Raw genomic sequence first — 18,358 nt, forward strand, 5'->3', positions numbered from 1 at the left:
CCCAGCCTCAAAGTTTCAGACTTTAGCAGGAATCATCATCGGGGCAGAGACAAAAAAGTCAAGTTCCTGGAGGGTAAAAATCATCCTAACGTTTCAAGTCGAATATATTGATACTCTGAGGGGAAATTGAGAAACTTCAAATGAAGTTCTTACATTGAAAATTCATAAGAGGAAAATGCATCCGAAGATTCTGTGGTCTTTATAGAGATTTATGGTGGAGAACTACGAAAAATTTTATATTGTAAAAAAAAACAAACATAAATATGGAGTGGCAATTTAAAAAAATTATATTAATTATATAAATGAAAAACTGAAAATGGATCAGAAATATGTACTTTATTTTCGTGTTATTCACATTTTTCTAAAGTAAATATCATCTAGATATAGAGATATAAATATACAAAGTAAACTTTTGTGAAACTGCTTTTAGACATTTATGTTCGATGACTTTTAAAAAATTAAGGAAATAGCAACTAAAATTATCAAGAATAGGATCCTTTTTTGAAATTATCTATTATTTTTATACTTTTAAAATAATACTTTTAGACTTTCATAATAAGATTACACAATATATCAAAAATGACAAATTAAGGGTTGTTTTTTTTCAAAAAAACAAATATATATCCTTCACATGTTGTTAGCCGAAAAATATAATATAATATATGCAATATAAGAATTAATTAATACTTATACTTTTTTGTTCAATTTATTTTTGGAATATGGAATATAGGGAATCTATGACTTCACTTTAGGTATGACTAAAAATATGCAGAGAAGTATTTGAATGATTTTATATAAAGGAAACATTTAATCCTACAATTCAAGCAGAAAACTAATTTTTAAAAAAATCTATAAAACGTATTATTATAATAAATTGAACTTAAAAATGATTTAAATATAATTTTCACAGCAAATAAATGTTAGAAGCCTCTATTTTTGTATAGAACTCTTTCCCCCACATTAGCAAACCTTCTGATAAAGTCACATATATCGCATAATACAGTGCCGTACATCTTGGTAAGGCTACCAACGGCGGCAATGGCTGCTGCTTAAAGTGTAACAACAGAAGTCAATCATCTCTCTATCCCGCTTGGTTGTGGCATCTAACAGACAAACAGAACCAGCAAATGACGATGACGATGACGACCAAGACAGTAACCAGTTTTCTCCGAAAGGGGTAACCCAAGAGGGGGACGCAGGGGCGGGCCAGGGTGGGGCAGGAGGGGCAAGTTCGCATGCCAGCAGCAAATAAAACGCAACACACACGCACAAAATGGTAAATAACAACAATAGCAACAACAATAGCAACCACAGAGGGTCCAGCTTTTGACGGCCATTGCTTTTGGCGCAATATGGCGGCATTTATGTAGGGTCGCAGAAGGGGGGAGCCCACTGCCAGGGGTGTGCGTCGAAAAAATACAAAAAAAAAAAAAAAATTAAAGGGGGGCCTCAAAAACTGACTGCAGTAACTTTGGCAACAGCATTTTGCTTGCGTGCCAAGTGGCAATCAGTCACGTTGGAAGGCGTTGTCCGCGTGTTGTTGCCGCTGCTGCTGCATGTTGCTGGTGTGCATGTTGCTGCTGCTGCTGTTGCTGCTGCTGTTGCTGCTGCTGCTGCTGCTGTTGCGGGGTCCGGTTTCGTTGGCTTTTTTCCACCAGTCCAATCCAATCCAATCCAATCGCAAAACGCCGCTCTAGCCATCTCTCTCGGCAAGTTTTTAGCCCCGTCTCATTCTGGATTGTTGCCATTTTGCCATTTTTGTTGGCCGGACAAAATGCGTCATTTCGAGGGAAAAGAAAGCTGATCTAAACACACACACAAAGCATACACAAAAAACAATAACAAAAAAACAAGAAAAAAATAATAATAAGCTCAATTACGAATCCGCAATTTTGCCCAAGGCTCTGGCATTAAGTTACCTGCGAAATGGCTCGCTAACCGTTAGTTCGCTCTTAGCCCCGACTGTGTATTTCGGCCAATTCCAGCGATATCCACTACCAAGACGCAGGTGCCAATCGTGGACCGGCCATCTCCTCCCCGATTACGTGACGGAATGCGTCTCAGATCGGATCACAGATCAGAAAACTGGGCAGACTGATTGAGTGCAAATTTCTTGGATAACTTTGCCACTGTTCATTTGTTCTTACATAATAAATATATATTACAATTACTCAAGACAATTGAGAGGGTGTAATATGTCTAGGAGAAACTGCAATCCCTAATAGGTTATAGGTTGCAAATAAATTAATAAAGGTTTAAATATATGTTGTATCCCGCTGTACTCCGTTCTATTCTTAACAATATTTACCTATCCTATTGAACTGAATCCTAAATTTTTAATAGATTTGTAGTATGTGATATATTTATATAGATTTTATCACTTTGTAGCTCCATAATTTATCTTATTATAAAGAATTTAAGATGAACTGAATATATAGGTTTTCAATATCATATAAGATTGTCAATATAGCAAGATTTTGCCTGGCGCCTTTCAATTGGTTTCTAACTTTGAATTCTCTCAGTAGATGTTTATTCTATATATTTTATTGTTTTAATTTTACTTTGTCTAATTTACTTTTTTTGAACCCGAGAAATTACTCAAGACAAAATATTCATCACAACGAACTTTTTACCACTTAACTTTGTCTTAAAGATTTTTATTTTTGGTTTCAAGATTACATATTAGGTTTTTATATATATTTTGATTTTTTTAATTGAAGCATTATTTATTGATTAACTTTTTAAGAGTATCTTGATTTTTTTTAATGCAATATATTTGATTAGTATGAAATTGATCTTTCTGTCCATAACCATTACATTTCATTAAAATTGTAAGCTAAATGAAATCGTTTCTTGTCTAAGGGATAAAAACGTGTGAATACTTTTGAATATCTACCTAAATATAGGCTAATAAATCTTTATTGTTAAGGAACTAGAGCTTAAATAAATACATACTATTTTTATACATATTATAATATTCCAAAAACAAACAATTAAGAAAAATAATCGATATTTAAATATATGCATATGTACATACATAAAACAAGTCTTAAACAGCAACTTATATATATTTTTATATATTTTCAACACAAGCTTTTATTTAAATTAATTTTACAATGGTAGTCATTGTTATGTTATGTTATTATTAATGTTTCTTACTTAAGAAAAATGTTAAGAACGCCACCGATGTATTGGTCCTCAAAAATAGTAAAATATATTATATTATTTTAAATTTATTTCTCTAGATTAGATACAAAGAAAAGGAGAATATGAATAAGAAGTAAAATAAGCTTTTTAGCAGTATTAGTCTAACAGTGTAACATATTAATAATTCTATTCATTCAAGGTTTTTAAAACAATATAATTAAATCGGAAAATGATAGCCTTTTATGGTGGGGAATACATAGAAATCTAGTATCTTAATATACTTTATTACAAATTTTCAAAATACAGTTGTCCTCTCAATCCCAATACATACTAAAATTACCAGAAAATAATCTTATATTTCAAATAAATTACATTTTAAATAGTAAGCTTGGCTTGGCTTTAGCTTGATTTTTCCCCTAGATTTTCTTGTGTCTGCTTTAATGACAGATTGTAATGGCATTAAAGTGTTCCATAAAGATACATATACGCAATTGAGCCATGAGATACATCGGATCCCTCGGATCCACGTGGTTCCGCTGGCAATTCAATCTGCAGGCGGTGGCTGACGTGGCCCAGTTGGCGGCGGAAACTTGGCGGAAAGTCACAGAAATTGCACCAGGGGGATTGGGGGGGGGGGTTACCTGGCGCTTTCCGCTTGGTCATTTTCCCATTTCCCCTCGCATTTCCCCTCAGTTTTCCTTCGGCATCGACGGGCATCGCTCGTTTGCCATTCGTCGTCGAATGGATTCGCTGGGCCCGTCAATTAAAAGGTGTGGAAAATGTTGAGTTCACATGCAAAACAACAATTTAAATGACCAAGGCGCCTCCTTCCCGGGCCCACCTTCTCTCCTTTCCCCTCCCCCAAGGACGGGGCATATGGAAATCGAGATATGGCGGTATGTTTTTTTATTCTCCACATACATATATATATTTTTTTCTGTAATTTTTCTCCGCGCTCTCTATAATTGGAGCAGTTCATTAATGGTCATGTAATATACAAAACGTATGCGGGAACCCAGGGGCGTGGAAAACGGGGGTCCGTGCTGGCGACAGGAAATGCAACAACACGAAGGCAGTAACAAGCCACCTGGAAAAGGTAGGGCAGAGGGGAAAAGAAAATGTGGAGGGGCAGAGGAAAAGTCAGAAGGCAGAAGGTAAATTGCATGCGATTTGCAAATTGTTTGACGATTAAGAAAGAGAAGGCGAAAATTTTGGGGGCCGCCGCAAAAAAAAAAACTACGAAAATCAGGAAAAAAATTCCAGTCCAAATGGAAATTACTTGTACCATTTTCTTGGAGCTGGGGAAAACCCCCTCTGACCCAGGCAACAAAAATGGCGCGCGTGTTTTCCAAGAAAGTAATTAATGCGGGGAGTGTAGAAGTTGGGAAAAGTTGCCCGGAATTCGAAGACTGCAATACCCTATATAGTTCAAGGGATAAATAGAAGGTAGTATTTATATATATTTACTATTCACTTTTTAAACAAGTAAAGTATTAAACATATGATTTAAGTTGTAATTGTAGCATTTGAAATTCTTCTGAAATTTCTTTACAAGTATCTTAAAAGAAGAACAAAAGCTAACTCCGGTACTTCGAAGTTTGTATACCCTTGCAGATTGAAGTTCGATCACCAGGAACTAATACAATATAAATTATATATAGTTTTATGTTCAAAAACAATAAAGTAATACCTGTATTCATTTCATTCACCGTTTTGTATTTTCCTCTATACTGTAAGATATAGTAGTCCGATTTTCATAATATTGTACACAAAATTCTAGAATAATATATAGCGGATATATATTAAATTTGATGAAAATCTGTTGAAAACTGGAAAAGTTATAATTTTTTACTTAACACTCCCCGATTGTTCCTATGACAGCTATATATATACATATATGTATATACATATGTAGTCCACCGATTCGCCATGCTCCGATTTATATACTAGTAAAATTATACAGACGAATAGTTCCTTAGTTTCATTTATATAGCTTTAAATTTGTTTCAAAACAAATCTCGCACTTGCGGCATATGATTCCCAACTGGTTCTAACATCCCCGGAACGAAGTGACTGCTGCCAGCCCAGTCTCAGATATGTGTTGTGTTACAAAAGTTGCAAGTCATTGTTTATTAGTGTTCAAAATTAGTAACTGATCATACATACTTACTGGTTATAGATACTTACTGATCATAGTTACTTACTTTTTATAGATACTTATTGTTCAGAGTTACTTAGTGTTCATAGATACTTACTGGTCATAGATACTTATTGTTCATAGTTAATCACTGATCATAGTTACTTAATGTTCATAGTTACTTGCAGTTGAAAGATACTCATTGATCCTCTATCGTTCATATGGCAGCTATATATATGTATATATATAGCCTGCCGATTTGCCATGCTCCGATTTATATACTGGTAAAATTATATAGGCAAATAATTCGATAGTTTCATTAAAATAGCTTTAAATTGGTTCCAAAACAAATCTCGCACATCCGTACATATGATTCCCAACTGGTTCTAACATCCCCGGAACGAAGTGACTTCTCCCAGCCAAGTCTCAGATATGTGTTGTGTTACAAAAGTTGCAAGTCATTGTTTATTAGTGTTCAAAGTTAGTAACTGATCATAATACTTACTGCTCATAGATATTTACTGATCATAGTTACTTACTAGTCATAGATACTTACTGTTCAGAGTTACTTAGTGTTCATAGATACTTACTGGTCATAGATACTTATTGTTCATAGTTAATCACTCATCATAGTTACTTAATGTTTACAGTTGCTTGCAGTTGAAAGATTCTCAATGGTCCTCTATCGTTCATATGGCAGCTATATATACATATGTATATATATATAGTCCATTGATTCGCCATGCTCCGATTTATATCTTAGTAAATTAATTGGGACGAATAGTTCCATAGTTTCATTCAAATAGCTTTAAATTTGTTCCAAAACAAATCTCGCAGGTGCGGCATATGATTCCCAACTGGTTCTAACATCCCCGGAACGAAGTGACTGCTGCCAGCCCAGTCTCAGATATGTGTTGTTACAAAAATTGCAAGTCATTGTTTATTAGTGTTCGAAGTTAGTAACTGATCATACATACTTACTGGTTATAGATATTTACTGATCAAAGTTTTTTACTGGTCATGGTAACTTCCTGATCCTTTAAAATTTTCAATGGCAAAAAATATTTTACTCAGTAAAGTAAGTAGTGTTTTAAAATCTTTTAATGGTTAGTTTTAGTTAGTTAATTTTGTCAAATTTGCAAGGGCCAAGAAAATACCTATAGTTTATTATGACACATTCATTATTAAGTAAATATAATGATTAATTAAAAGAAATGTAATTGAAAATTTGAATTTTAATGGAGACTTCACTAACCTTTATTTGACTTTATGTACAAAATTTACGATTCAAGAAATGGTATTACATTTAGAAGATTCCTAGAAGAATTCTTGATTTTCTGGCCTATATTTATTACTTCACCATTCTGTTTTTAGATTTCAAGAGTTCGAGGAACCCCTGGATCTTGATTTAGTTTAAAATCAAAAACTTAAGCTACACGTAGTAGGCGGTGGATTTATAATTCGATATCCTACATGTTAGAATCGTTTTTAGTCACAAATATCTTGAACTTGTTCGGGTTCACAACTAGCTCTCTCTAAAAGTTATTTTCAAAAAGTTTTAGTTCGATTATTTTGTAGACATTTTACATATTTAACAATTTTCTCAAAATTTCGCTTACATTTTTATCAATAAAATTGTTGAGTGAAAATGGTAACACCACCGGAAAAGAACAGGGTGCAGCCCATTAGACCAGAGGATCCCATATTGGAACGTGCCCTTCAGCATGCTGATTTGCTATATCCCCGTCATAAGACCCATGAATTGAAGGAGATAATGCGCAAAGTTATTCATCGTATGCGAATTCCGGAAGGATCCGATTTTTTGATAGCTCCACCAATGTAAGGAGATACGATAAGAATGGAGGTGTAAAAAAGAAAAGCGAAGCTAGGACGAAGATATATTCATTACAGGATCAAAAAACACATAAAAAAATACAAGCAGGAACAGTTGTGATGTAACAGGAGCAATCAAAAACACACAGAAACTTAACAGGAGCGAGCCAGAATTTAATTGAAACATTCACTTATTGATCACTTATCGATTTCCAGACCCATCTACATCGTTTTCGATGGAGTCTATTATCAATATAATCTATCATTTATTGTTGTTCAGAAATCGTTAACTAAATAAATCCCAAAAGGAGGACCCCCCGAATTCAACAAGATTCATGGAGCATACCCCACCTTTTTGGAATACCCTATATCTTTTAGTGCTTTTCTTTGTTTTTCCTTTTTTTTTGCGTTTGGCGCTCATTAAAGTGGAGCTACCGGTTTTGGTACCCTCTCTCTCTCTCTCTCTCTCTCTCTCGCTTGTACCTTCACTTGGCCAGTTTACATGGCCAGTTTCCTACAAAAAAAAAAAGTGGAGAAAAAAAGGAACAGCAACCCCCTTTTTGCCCCGTTTTGGCCAATTCGTTGGCCATTTTAATGGCCGCCGACCGAACGTCGCCGTTTTTTCTGCTGCTACTTCTCCGTTTTGGCTGCAATTATTTCGTTTCGTTTTTTTTCCTTTTCAGCTTTTTTTGCGAGTGTAGTTGCTTGCTGCTTTTCTTTTTAGCGCAATAATTTGCCTCTCTGTGCATTAAATGGATTTAATGAATGCGGTCCTATTAACTTTTTTCTTCCCCCAGTTATTGTTGTTGCTACCGTTTTTTCTTTCGTTTTTTTTTTTTTTGTTGTTCTGCAACTGCAACATGCTGCTGCTGCTGCCTCTGTTGCTGCTGTTGTTGTTGCTATTATTAATAATAATTGGCCAAGTCGTCGTCATCGTCGTCGTTGGCCGTTCGTCGTCATCTGAATTTCAAATTCAACTTCAACTTAATTTTTATTGCCACTTTTTGTTGTGGGGCACAAAAGGCCGAAACGCCGAATGAAATGCGTTCGCTGCGGGCTCAAAAGGGGGGGTGGAAGCAAAAGGGGGATTCCCCGAGACAGGTTCAGTGCTGTAATTGCAGCCGCAAAAAAAAAAATAAAATGGCCGTTCCAAATGGAAATTACGCGCCATTTGCCTGAGGCTACCAAGAAAAGCAGAAGATTTTGCAGGAAGAGGAGGCTGCCCAAGGCCCCAAGGACTCGAAATAATACCTCATTTACATATGGTTTTTTTTGTTGAATAAAATATCTGAAAATGATTAAAGTTTTGAGTTGGTTATGAAAAATGTTAGTGGCTTGTGAATACAAAAATTATAATAACGAAGTGGTTTTCTGTTATTTAATAAAATTTATAAAGCTTGATTAGGAAATAAAAAAAGGATCTTAATATTTGTTGAAATGAATATTATAAATCAAAGCGTTTTAGTTTTAAATAAGTGCAATTCTGAAGAGTGATTTAAATATATATCTTAAAGAATAATCTCATATTCTTTAAATGAATATCATTAATCAAACTATTTCCTTCCTACTTTGGCCCTCCGAAGTTAGTTTTTTCCTTGTAAATAAGAAATTACATATTAAATTACAAATATATTCATTAATATAAATTAGATGAAATTAAGAAATATATTTAATTAGGTGAGACCTTTCCTCTATTTTTAATAGTAAAAATATAATAAAGTAATTTACTTTCTTACTTGTTTAGTTACTGTTTGCATTAAATTATAAACTAAAGCTATTTAAGCTGATTTAACTAGTTTTTACTATATCTTATATATAATATATCTTTTAAATATTTTCCCTTATTTCTTTTAAAATCAATTGAAACACTTAACTTTTAGCTGCAGCTATCATAGGCTCCTCGAGGGGATATATCTGCAGATATTTCCGTTGCAATTGCAATTCAATTTCAGTTGGATTTCCAAGCCAGCCTCCTCCCACTCCAATCAGCGTCATTCAGGCCGGAAAATGCCATTCAGAATGCCGGCAGCTGCCCGGAAAAACCCAGAAAGAGAGAGAGGTTGGAGGAGAGGTAGAGGCCGAGTCAGAACTTTGGGCGAAGCACGCTCCACAATTACCCCGTCTCCTTGTACCGATTAGTGTCCTGCGGTGATAATCGCTTAATACAACAACAGGCTGGGGCACTGGAGGGGCCCACATATATATAGGAGCTATGTAGGAAAACTGTATAGGAAACTGAGAGGAGCTGGAGGAAGCCCCGCCTGGAAAAAGGGGCAGATGTGGACCTCGACGAGGGTCACGTGTTGGAAGCTGATGCTGTTGCTGCTGATGTTGCTGCTGCTGCTGATGCTGCTGTTGCTGCTGCCAAGGGTGGTGCAGCACCTTTGTGTTTATAATTCGTTTACAAATCAAATGGTAAGGGTGAGTTTTTCGTTATTCGTTTTTTTTTCTTTTTTATTCTAGCCATCTCTTGCATATTGTTGTTTTTCCCAGTTCATGATTATTATTGCGTTTATTACGATTTCCATTTTCTGAGCCGTGTGGCAAGGGGCGTGGCCGGGGCAACGCCCCCTTTGTATATTTCACAACGCTCTCCCCTTGGCTCTGCCACAAAAATGCCGTATACATATACATAGACACACTAAATATATGTATTTTTTATTCCCCCGTTCCGGTGTCAGCTTTTTTCTATAACAATGACACACGGGGTGAACCTTAAACCTCGAACCTTGGAACCTTGGAACCTCAAAACGTAGAAGGTTCTCCTTTCCCTCACCACTTCCTCTGGGCCATCCTCATGCAGATCCTTGTCTTAGTTGCATGATGCACTTTGCCCCACTCCTACTTTTCTTTCTTTTTATGTTTTTTCTTAGGTTTTTTTTTTTTTCCTTTTTTAATAATTCATAATTTCTCTCGGTGGCCCGCAACGTGTAATTTGGCAGCTGATGCATTGATGGCACGTCGTTATAGAGCAGTTGCAATTTGCATGACGGTCGCGGCCATTAGGGAGGGATGGGATGCACTTGACGATGGCCAAGAGGAACCGCCAAGGTATATGGAATGGATACTGGCACAGATCCAGATCGTTGCAAGATCGTTATGCAAATTGAGGACCACGGGGGAGGAAGGATCTTAAATGGAGGTGAGGAGGGCCATCAAAGAATATGGCGACCGAAATTGAAGATATTTGATAGATAAGATTAAGCTAATTGTATATCTGCGAATAATAGAGGTCTATTAACTTAGTTTTAATAGCTAGCTGCTGTGATGGCATTGATCTCTGGGGTTTCTTATTGAATACTTTGATAAATAACATGAAAAATTCTTAGAAGAACATATACTTTAGTGTGGCATTAGTATTATTTTAAATATATAATAAAAATGGATACATTTATCTGTATAAATATCACCTTTATTAAGCTTTAATGACTGTCTAAATATTATCTTGCAAGTGGATCTAAATATTATTATATTTCTGATTTTATTTTAGTGACCTAAAACTATAAATACGATGTCAATTATAATTATTTAGATATACAATTCCACAATATGAGTTTTATAAAAAATTTATCATAAATTGTGTATTAGCTTACATATTGTTTTAAATATTATTAGTTTTCAGCTTTTGTTTTAGTGATTTATATATATATATATATATTTTATTTAAATAATAAATATCAATATATTAATTTATCAATTCAAATTCGGTAAAATATAATCTTATTCCTGCTTTTATTTTAGTTATTTATGTTTTCTTTTTATTTGAATGATAAATATTTACATATTATTTGACTGATACAAATTCATGTATAATTCGTATAATTTTATTTTTGTTTTTTTTTTTAATTTTGCATGATTGTTTTTAATTTATTATCTTATCATTATGTCTTTCTTGCTTTCTTCATTTGTTTAATAGATTTATTTTTAGTATTTAAATTATAAATATTCTTATATTTTCCTGTAAAACTATTTTATAATACTAAGCTTACATTATTCCTCATTGATTTTCTTAAAAATTACTTAAAGTTTTATCAGCTTTTGGCATATATTTATGGGACTTTTATTAAATTATTTTATGATGTTTTAATGATATCCCATTTTAAATCTCAGCAATTCCTAATAAAATGCAGCTGCTTTCCTTTATGGATATATAATAGCTACATAAATTAATAATTATATATTATATATGAAATATTAACAAATTTAGTTAGTTAGTTTAATTAATTAAGCTTATTGAATTAAGCTTACATGATTCCTTATAAATAATTCTCAAAATTATCTTTAAAAGGGGTTCCTTTTATTTTTGTTCTACCAATTTATATAGTATTTCCTATATCAAATTCAAAACTTATATAAATTACATAATAATACCATATATTTTTTTAAACAAATTAAATGATTCCCAATTGTTAGTACCTTTCTTAGTTCATCTCCATCCCCTCTCTCTGCTCCCCCTTGCCATTTGCTGCGCCTGAAGATCATTCGAGTTCGTTGCCTAAGTCTTTTGTTTGCTTCTGAAAATTTTCCAAGCCAGAACAATTTGAATACTGGCCTACGTTATAATTAAAGGCAATAAAAAGCCGCCAAATGGATATGAATATGAATATGAATGGCTGGCTTGTGGTTTTTGTTTTTGCCGCTTTTCCAGTTGTGTGTTGTTTTTTTCTGTTATCTGTTTTAATTGGAGCAACAAGCTGGAAACGAGCCCGCTGCCAATGTTATGCATTCAGTTCAGTTTGGTTCGGTTTAGCCGGGTCGGGTTCCACCTGCCCCCTGGATTCCATCCCTCTTTCTTATTAATATTTTTTCATATTTTTTTCTGTTGCCTTTCAAGCCACGCCCCGCGCGTAATGTGGGTGCGAATGGGTGTGGAAATCGAGACGGGCCTCGGATGCGGATGCGAATGCGTGGTGGCTCTCGTTGGGCTAATTCCTCCACTCCGCGGGAGCCGCAATTATCCAGTCATATGTATACAAATTTATGGAGCTCCTCCTTCTACTCCTCCACCTCCACCTCCCCAGACCCAGACGCAGGAGGGCTTCGCTGCTTCCGACTCCAATAATTAAGTGCAATAAAAGGCAATTAAATGTTGGCTTAATTAACCCACAACAAGCCATATGCAAAAGAAGTCAGGCAGTTGAATAATCATGGTGGAAATTGAATAATTCTTTCATTAATTTTTTTTTTTTGTATTTTTGGGAAAGCGACGAGGTCAGGTCCTTGGTGGAGTGTGAAAAATTATATACAAAGTGTGAGCGTTTCTAAGAAATTGGAATTATATGTAGATATTATTAAAAAGAAAGGTTTTATAGATAAGGTCTATTAATTCTTGTAGTATTTATAAATTTAAATATTTAACAAATAATAATATAATTCTGTATTCAGGTCATAGAACAACAGCAATTACAAGTCCAGTAATAAAAATATTAATACTTTCTTAGGCTGACTATATAAATCGATAAATAATTTAAATAAAAGTATACTTTTATTTAAGTCAAAATCACATTAATCTTAATTGTTAATAAGCTAAACTGTGTTGGCTTTTATTGGGATACAAGCACATTTCGCTTTTATATTTAACGATGTTATCTCTTACAAAAATAAGGAATCAGTTAAATATTTAGGACTAAGATTAGGATTTTGATTTCAAATAGAAATATATATGACTTTTCGGAAATTATATGGAGTTTTGGCCTTTGTATACCTACAAGAAAAGCTAAAATATATGTATTCCAGGTTTATTAAATTGATACTTTTTTATGCTTATTTTTTGGGTAAATCAAAGTTTTCTATATGTCATAACTAAGCCAAAAATGTATTTAATTTAATTCGGATAATTTTTCTGTGCTAGTTTTTATAGGGCTAACAAATCTGAATACTGAGTTTTAGAATTTAATTTAATTTAATTTTGAAAAATTGTGTAAATTTTTGTTTTCTCCTGAATATGCCAAAATCGATTCAGTTTTTTATGCTGATCAAGAATATATATGATTTATAGGGTCGGAAACGACTCCCTCACTAGGTTTCAAGCATTTGACTGTAATTATAATAAATTATAAAACTGAACTAAAAACAAATTTTGGCGTGCCGAAGTTATCTTCCTTTCCTGTTAATATATTTTTTTTAACCCAATAAAACACTGAGTTAGTATAAATGCAAATCATAAATGCTGTAAAGCAATAAAAATATATTTTATATGTGAAAAGTTAAAGAAAATATCAGAAGAAAAATTCCATCCTATGTACAATTATTTATAGCATTAAGGCAGTTTTTGATGGAGCAGTAAAATTGTCACAAAAATATTTTTAAATAATAATTGAAGACTTTAAAATCCAACCTAGAGTGTGTGTGTCTAAAACCACAGCCACTGCTCGAAGGACTTTGCCATCGTCAGCAGGCAGGCAAACCACAAGGATTCAAGGAGCCAGGCTATCTGTAAAGCGTTTTCTTTTTTAAATATATTTCCTCTTGTGGTTGTGGCTGAACAAACCTGGCACGTTACGTGGCCATTACATGCTCCAGCGACAGTGTCCAGTTGTCCAGGGTCAGTGGCAAATGGATTTTTAAACGGCCCAAGAACCGATGACCGACGACCGCAGACAGCGTGAAATTATACCAAAAGAAGTTTTCTAGCACGCACATGTGTGTGTTTTCATGTGTGTGTATTGGCCCGATCACGCATAACGGATCTTTTAATTAGGGCCATAAACGCCAGGCCTTGCCTTGCGCTCGAATCAATCAAATCGATCGACAATCATCGGGATCGCGAAAGATCAACAAACCTGATCCCGGGGATACAGGCTTCGTCCTCCGCCCTCCGCCCTCCTCCCGACGTTCCAACCACCAAACAGCTTGCGTTTCATCGGGCCATAAAGCTGCACCGCTGGATCATCGGACGGATCTCCTCTTGGCCCCGACTGGCTAATTATGCGAAATTATTGATTATTGCGGGCTTTTCACTAAACCGCCAAATTGCGTGGACGTGCCGCGGCCCGTCGACCTTGAGAGTAACTCACTTATATGTATATAACGATAGCCTTTGGGGCCATCATGGGTTAATGCACCTCTAGAGGGAGCAATCTCTGGTAATTAAACCATCAAATTGTTAGCGGATTTGTGGCTGGAGAAAGCCTTAATGGCCAATAAGCACGGATTATTTAGGCTTGTTTCTGGTTCTAAGCAGAAAAAAATATTTAAAATTAATATACACCAATTTCTTCCCCCACAAAATGAATTTATATTCAGAAATTAAGTCGTAGAGAAGGGAAAATATGATTGAATTCTTTGAACAATACAAGTTATCTTGGTTTTAAGTGTAATATTTACTAAAATTATTGTATTAGAAATTGCCTGACCTGTGAAAATAATATTTATCGTCTCAAAAATCCCACTCCAAGATTAAGTCTTGTGTGTTTGGCTCAACAAAGGTAAAATTTAAATTTAAATTGCGCGCTTAACCCGCTAGCGCCTCCTAACGCCTTTGGCAAGAACTTAACCGCCTGGAAGCAGTTTCCAGTTTCCCCCGACCGCCGCCCGAGGGCGCTGGCACGCGTGCAACACTGCGTCAGCTGTTTCGCTTCGTCTCTCTCGCTCTTTCCTTCCACGCCGTCAGGCCAGCCGATAAACAGAGTTGGCGAAATAATTGTAAATATTGGTAAGTAAAGGGATTAAACAGTGCGTCGTGCCATTTGTTAATTGTTAACTTACCTGCAGCTGCCCAGGAGAGCATCGCCCCACAGTAGGTAAGTGTGCATCGGCGAAACTGTGAAAAGCGGCCCACAAAGTTAGGTTATGTCCGACCGGCTGCCGAAAATAGAAAGAAATTTAATTGAAATATATAAAAATATTCACTAAACTCCATGCTTTCCACAGATAATCAGTGAAGAACATGCCGCCGAAGAAGCACGATGAACCGGAGCGCAAGCCGCTGATCGGTAGGATTGGAACCAATCTGCGGATCGGAATCGTTGGCGTTCCTAACGTGGGCAAGTCCACCTTCTTCAACGTCCTCACCAAGAGCGCTGCTCCCGCGGAGAACTTCCCCTTCTGCACCATCAAGCCGAATGATAATAAGTATCCCCGCCAATGATAGTTGTCCTCCTACTCTTGCTCTTGCCACAGATATATATATATATATGAATATATATATATATATTTATATGCATATATATATATTCATATATATATATATGTATATGCAACCAATTACTGCTGCTGCTGCTGCGGGCGGGAGCAATTTCCTCGATCATTGTAATCAGCGCTTGAATATAATTTTATTCGACGACGACCAGACTCTGGGATGGCCTCCAGGAGCAGCAGCCTCCGCCGCTGCCGTCGTCGTAGCCGCTTCTAATACCAAATTGCTCTCTCGGCTGGACCTTCTAAAATCGCCAGACAGTGAGCACTCAGAGGAGTGAACCTTAACGAAATTCAAGTGCAAAGTGTTTAATAATGAAAGATAATACCGAAATTGAGGAGAGTTTAACTAGTGAGATAGTTAAAACGATTCAGTGCAAGCAAAATTATAATAAGGCTTATATATTCTGATGCAAGGAATAGTGTTCAAGTGTTTTTATATAGAAAAAGTCAAGGAAGTAGTGTTGAACCCTAAGGTCCTATTTTTATGAAGAAAAGGATTAACAATTCAAAGATAAATCAGATTCGGTAATTTCAACTTCAATAAACTCTAGAAAGTCTTCAGATATAGATATTATGCTCTTAGTGTCTAGAAACCCTTGAGTTTCTTATGTCAGCAGGTTCCAAATACGTTTAGATAATGACAATAACCTGTAGAATATGAAGTTAGTTATCCCGCTAATGCTACTTTCTAAAAATGTGTAAAACAGAAGGGCCTCTAGGCATTTTAATTTTTAATTTAATTTAGGACACTTATTGCCTACACAATAATCTCACCAAATAAGTAACTTAAAGGAGAAAGGCTTTCAAAAAGATTAAATTTAATAGATAGAACATTTCCTCAGCTGCAGCCAGCATTGTAAACATAATCCCAGAATTTACCATTTCAATTAGTTTATTAGATGTTTTATACTTTTTGAATAATATTTAAGTAGGAAAGGAACAGAAGAAAGTCGTTATAAATATTACAAAAAGAAGAACTTGAACACAAATGGAATAAAATAGATAGATAAAAGAGTAGTTAATGTTAAGCCTAAAAAAGTTGTATTTTTCTCTGATTTAGTAAGCTTGTTAGCTTAATTTACCGAATTTAAATCTGCGATTTTAGTCCCATTTAGTTAGCAGCGCCTGTATTCCGTCATTGAGGGCGTGTCGCGGCCTTAGCAATTTTATCAGATCCAGTTCCCAGTTTGCAATATGCAAATTGCCCCCGCCCTCCACGGTTCGCTTCGGTTTCATTTTCTTGGGCATTTTATTTGTGAGCGACTTCATTTTGGTTTCGCTTGCTGCTTGTGCCTGCTGCCCCCTCCCCTTTCGCGGATGGGGCAAAATTACACAAAATTGCCATGATTGGCCGCCGATGCTGCCGGGCTGCCAATCTGGCCAACAAACCCAGCTAACATGCGTCTCTCCCTCTCGATCTCTTCCATGTTCCATCATGCTGACCATCCTCGCTTTGCCCTGCCTCCACGTCGCGTCCCGGTGCCGGATGAGCGGTTCGACTACCTTGTGGACTTCCACAAGCCGGCCAGGTGAGTTAAGAGGTTTATATTCGAAATCTTGAGAAAACTAAATTAAAACATGATAACTGTCAATTCCACAGCATTGTGCCCGCCTATCTGAATGTGGTGGATATTGCTGGCCTGGTCAAGGGAGCCGCCGAGGGTCAGGGCCTGGGCAATGACTTCCTTTCGCACATCAGCGCCTGCGATGCTATTTTCCATTTGTGCCGCGCCTTCGAGGACCCCGATGTGACCCATGTGGAGGGCGAGGTTGACCCGGTGCGCGATCTGGAGATTATCTCCGAGGAGCTGCGTCTCAAGGACGAGGAGAAGCTGATGCAGAGCCTCGACAAGCTGGAGAAGGTGGTGGCCCGCGGCGGTGACAAGAAGCTGAAGCCCGAATATGACTCGATGGTGAAGATCAAGGAGATTCTGGTTGACCAGAAGCGTCACCTGCGTTTCGAGGATTGGAATGCCCACGATGTGAGTATGAGCACAATCTTTCTCTCTCTCTCTTATTAATGTCAGCTCTCCCTTTCTCTTTCCCTTTCAGATCGAAACGCTGAACAAGTATTTGTTCTTGACCTCCAAACCGGTCATCTACCTGGTGAACCTTTCCGACAAGGACTTCATCCGAAAGAAGAACAAGTGGCTGCCGAAGATCAAGGAGTGGATTGACAAGAACGATCCCGGAGCCCTGCTCATCCCCTTCTCCGGGGCCTTCGAGCAAGTGCTGAGCGAGAAGGACGACCTGGAGCGCAAGGAATACGAGGCGGAGATGAAGTGCAAGAGCCAGCTGGAGAAGATTATCGTTACCGGCTACAAGGGTCTGCAGCTGGAGTACTTCTTCACCGCTGGACCGGATGAAGTGAAGGCTTGGACCATCCAGAAGGGCACAAAGGCTCCCCAGGCCGCCGGACGCATTCACACCGACTTCGAGCGCGGCTTCATCATGGCCGAAGTGATGCATTTCGAGGACTTCAAGTCGGAGGGCAGCGAGGCAAATGCCAAGGCTGCCGGTAAGTACCGCCAACAGGGACGCAACTACACCGTCGAGGACGGTGACATCATCTTTTTCAAGTTCAACGCCGGCGCTGGCCTCAAGGATGCCAAGAAGAAATGATACCGCCTAGCCGCGCTCATCGCCATGTCCACTATCATGTATATTAAATTGATCTTATACTCCCAGATGTTTCGCTTTGCCTGAGGCCAGGGTCTCATTACAGCAAAACCAAGTTAATCCCGAACCTGATCCCAATCCCAATCCCTACGCCGATTCACGCTCATGCTCATGGCCTGATACTGCATTTTGAATTTCCTTTTGTACGCTATGTAAACACGCTTATGACACTCTCAACCAAAGTCGTTTTATTTATGGCGAAACAGGTGGAAAAATTCGAGAGGGGAAAGTAAACAGAAATGAGCTTGAATTAATTTCCTGATATCTTCACTTGGAAAGAGATCTTATAGCCATGAAGGTCTGAGTATATTGAAATATATTTTTGCTTTCTGTTAAAAATAGAATTTAATGAGACGTCTTTCTATAATTCTCAATTAATATGAATTCTCTACTCCCAAGAACTTAAATTATTTTCTATATATA

The 18,358-nt window shown here is 36.6% G+C and overlaps 1 protein-coding gene across 1 annotated transcript; it reads left to right on the forward strand.

Moving 5' to 3' along the window:
• The first annotated feature begins 14,681 nt into the window (after nt 1–14,681).
• LOC110176123 (obg-like ATPase 1) lies at nt 14,682–18,112 on the forward strand. Its single transcript, XM_020942360.2, has 6 exons — nt 14,682–14,771; nt 14,831–14,859; nt 14,990–15,186; nt 16,725–16,785; nt 16,857–17,238; nt 17,309–18,112. Exons 3-6 carry the CDS (start codon nt 15,006–15,008, stop codon nt 17,876–17,878), a joined length of 1,194 nt encoding a protein of 397 aa, XP_020798019.1. The 5' UTR covers nt 14,682–14,771; nt 14,831–14,859; nt 14,990–15,005; the 3' UTR covers nt 17,879–18,112.
• Nucleotides 18,113–18,358: the final 246 nt, after the last annotated feature.

This window comes from Drosophila serrata, unplaced genomic scaffold (assembly GCF_035046125.1).
Source record: "Drosophila serrata isolate PLE 108 unplaced genomic scaffold, ASM3504612v1 contig_340, whole genome shotgun sequence".
Taxonomy (NCBI): domain Eukaryota; kingdom Metazoa; phylum Arthropoda; class Insecta; order Diptera; family Drosophilidae; genus Drosophila; species Drosophila serrata.

Coding starts and splice junctions, on each gene's coding strand:
- LOC110176123 (XM_020942360.2), top strand. CDS start 15,006: ATGCCGCCGAAGAAGCACGATGAACCGGAGCGCAAGCCGCTGATCGGT. Junction 15,187..16,724: donor CACCATCAAGCCGAATGATA/ATAAGTATCCCC, acceptor CCCTGCCTCCAC/GTCGCGTCCCGGTGCCGGAT. Junction 17,239..17,308: donor AGGATTGGAATGCCCACGAT/GTGAGTATGAGC, acceptor TTTCCCTTTCAG/ATCGAAACGCTGAACAAGTA.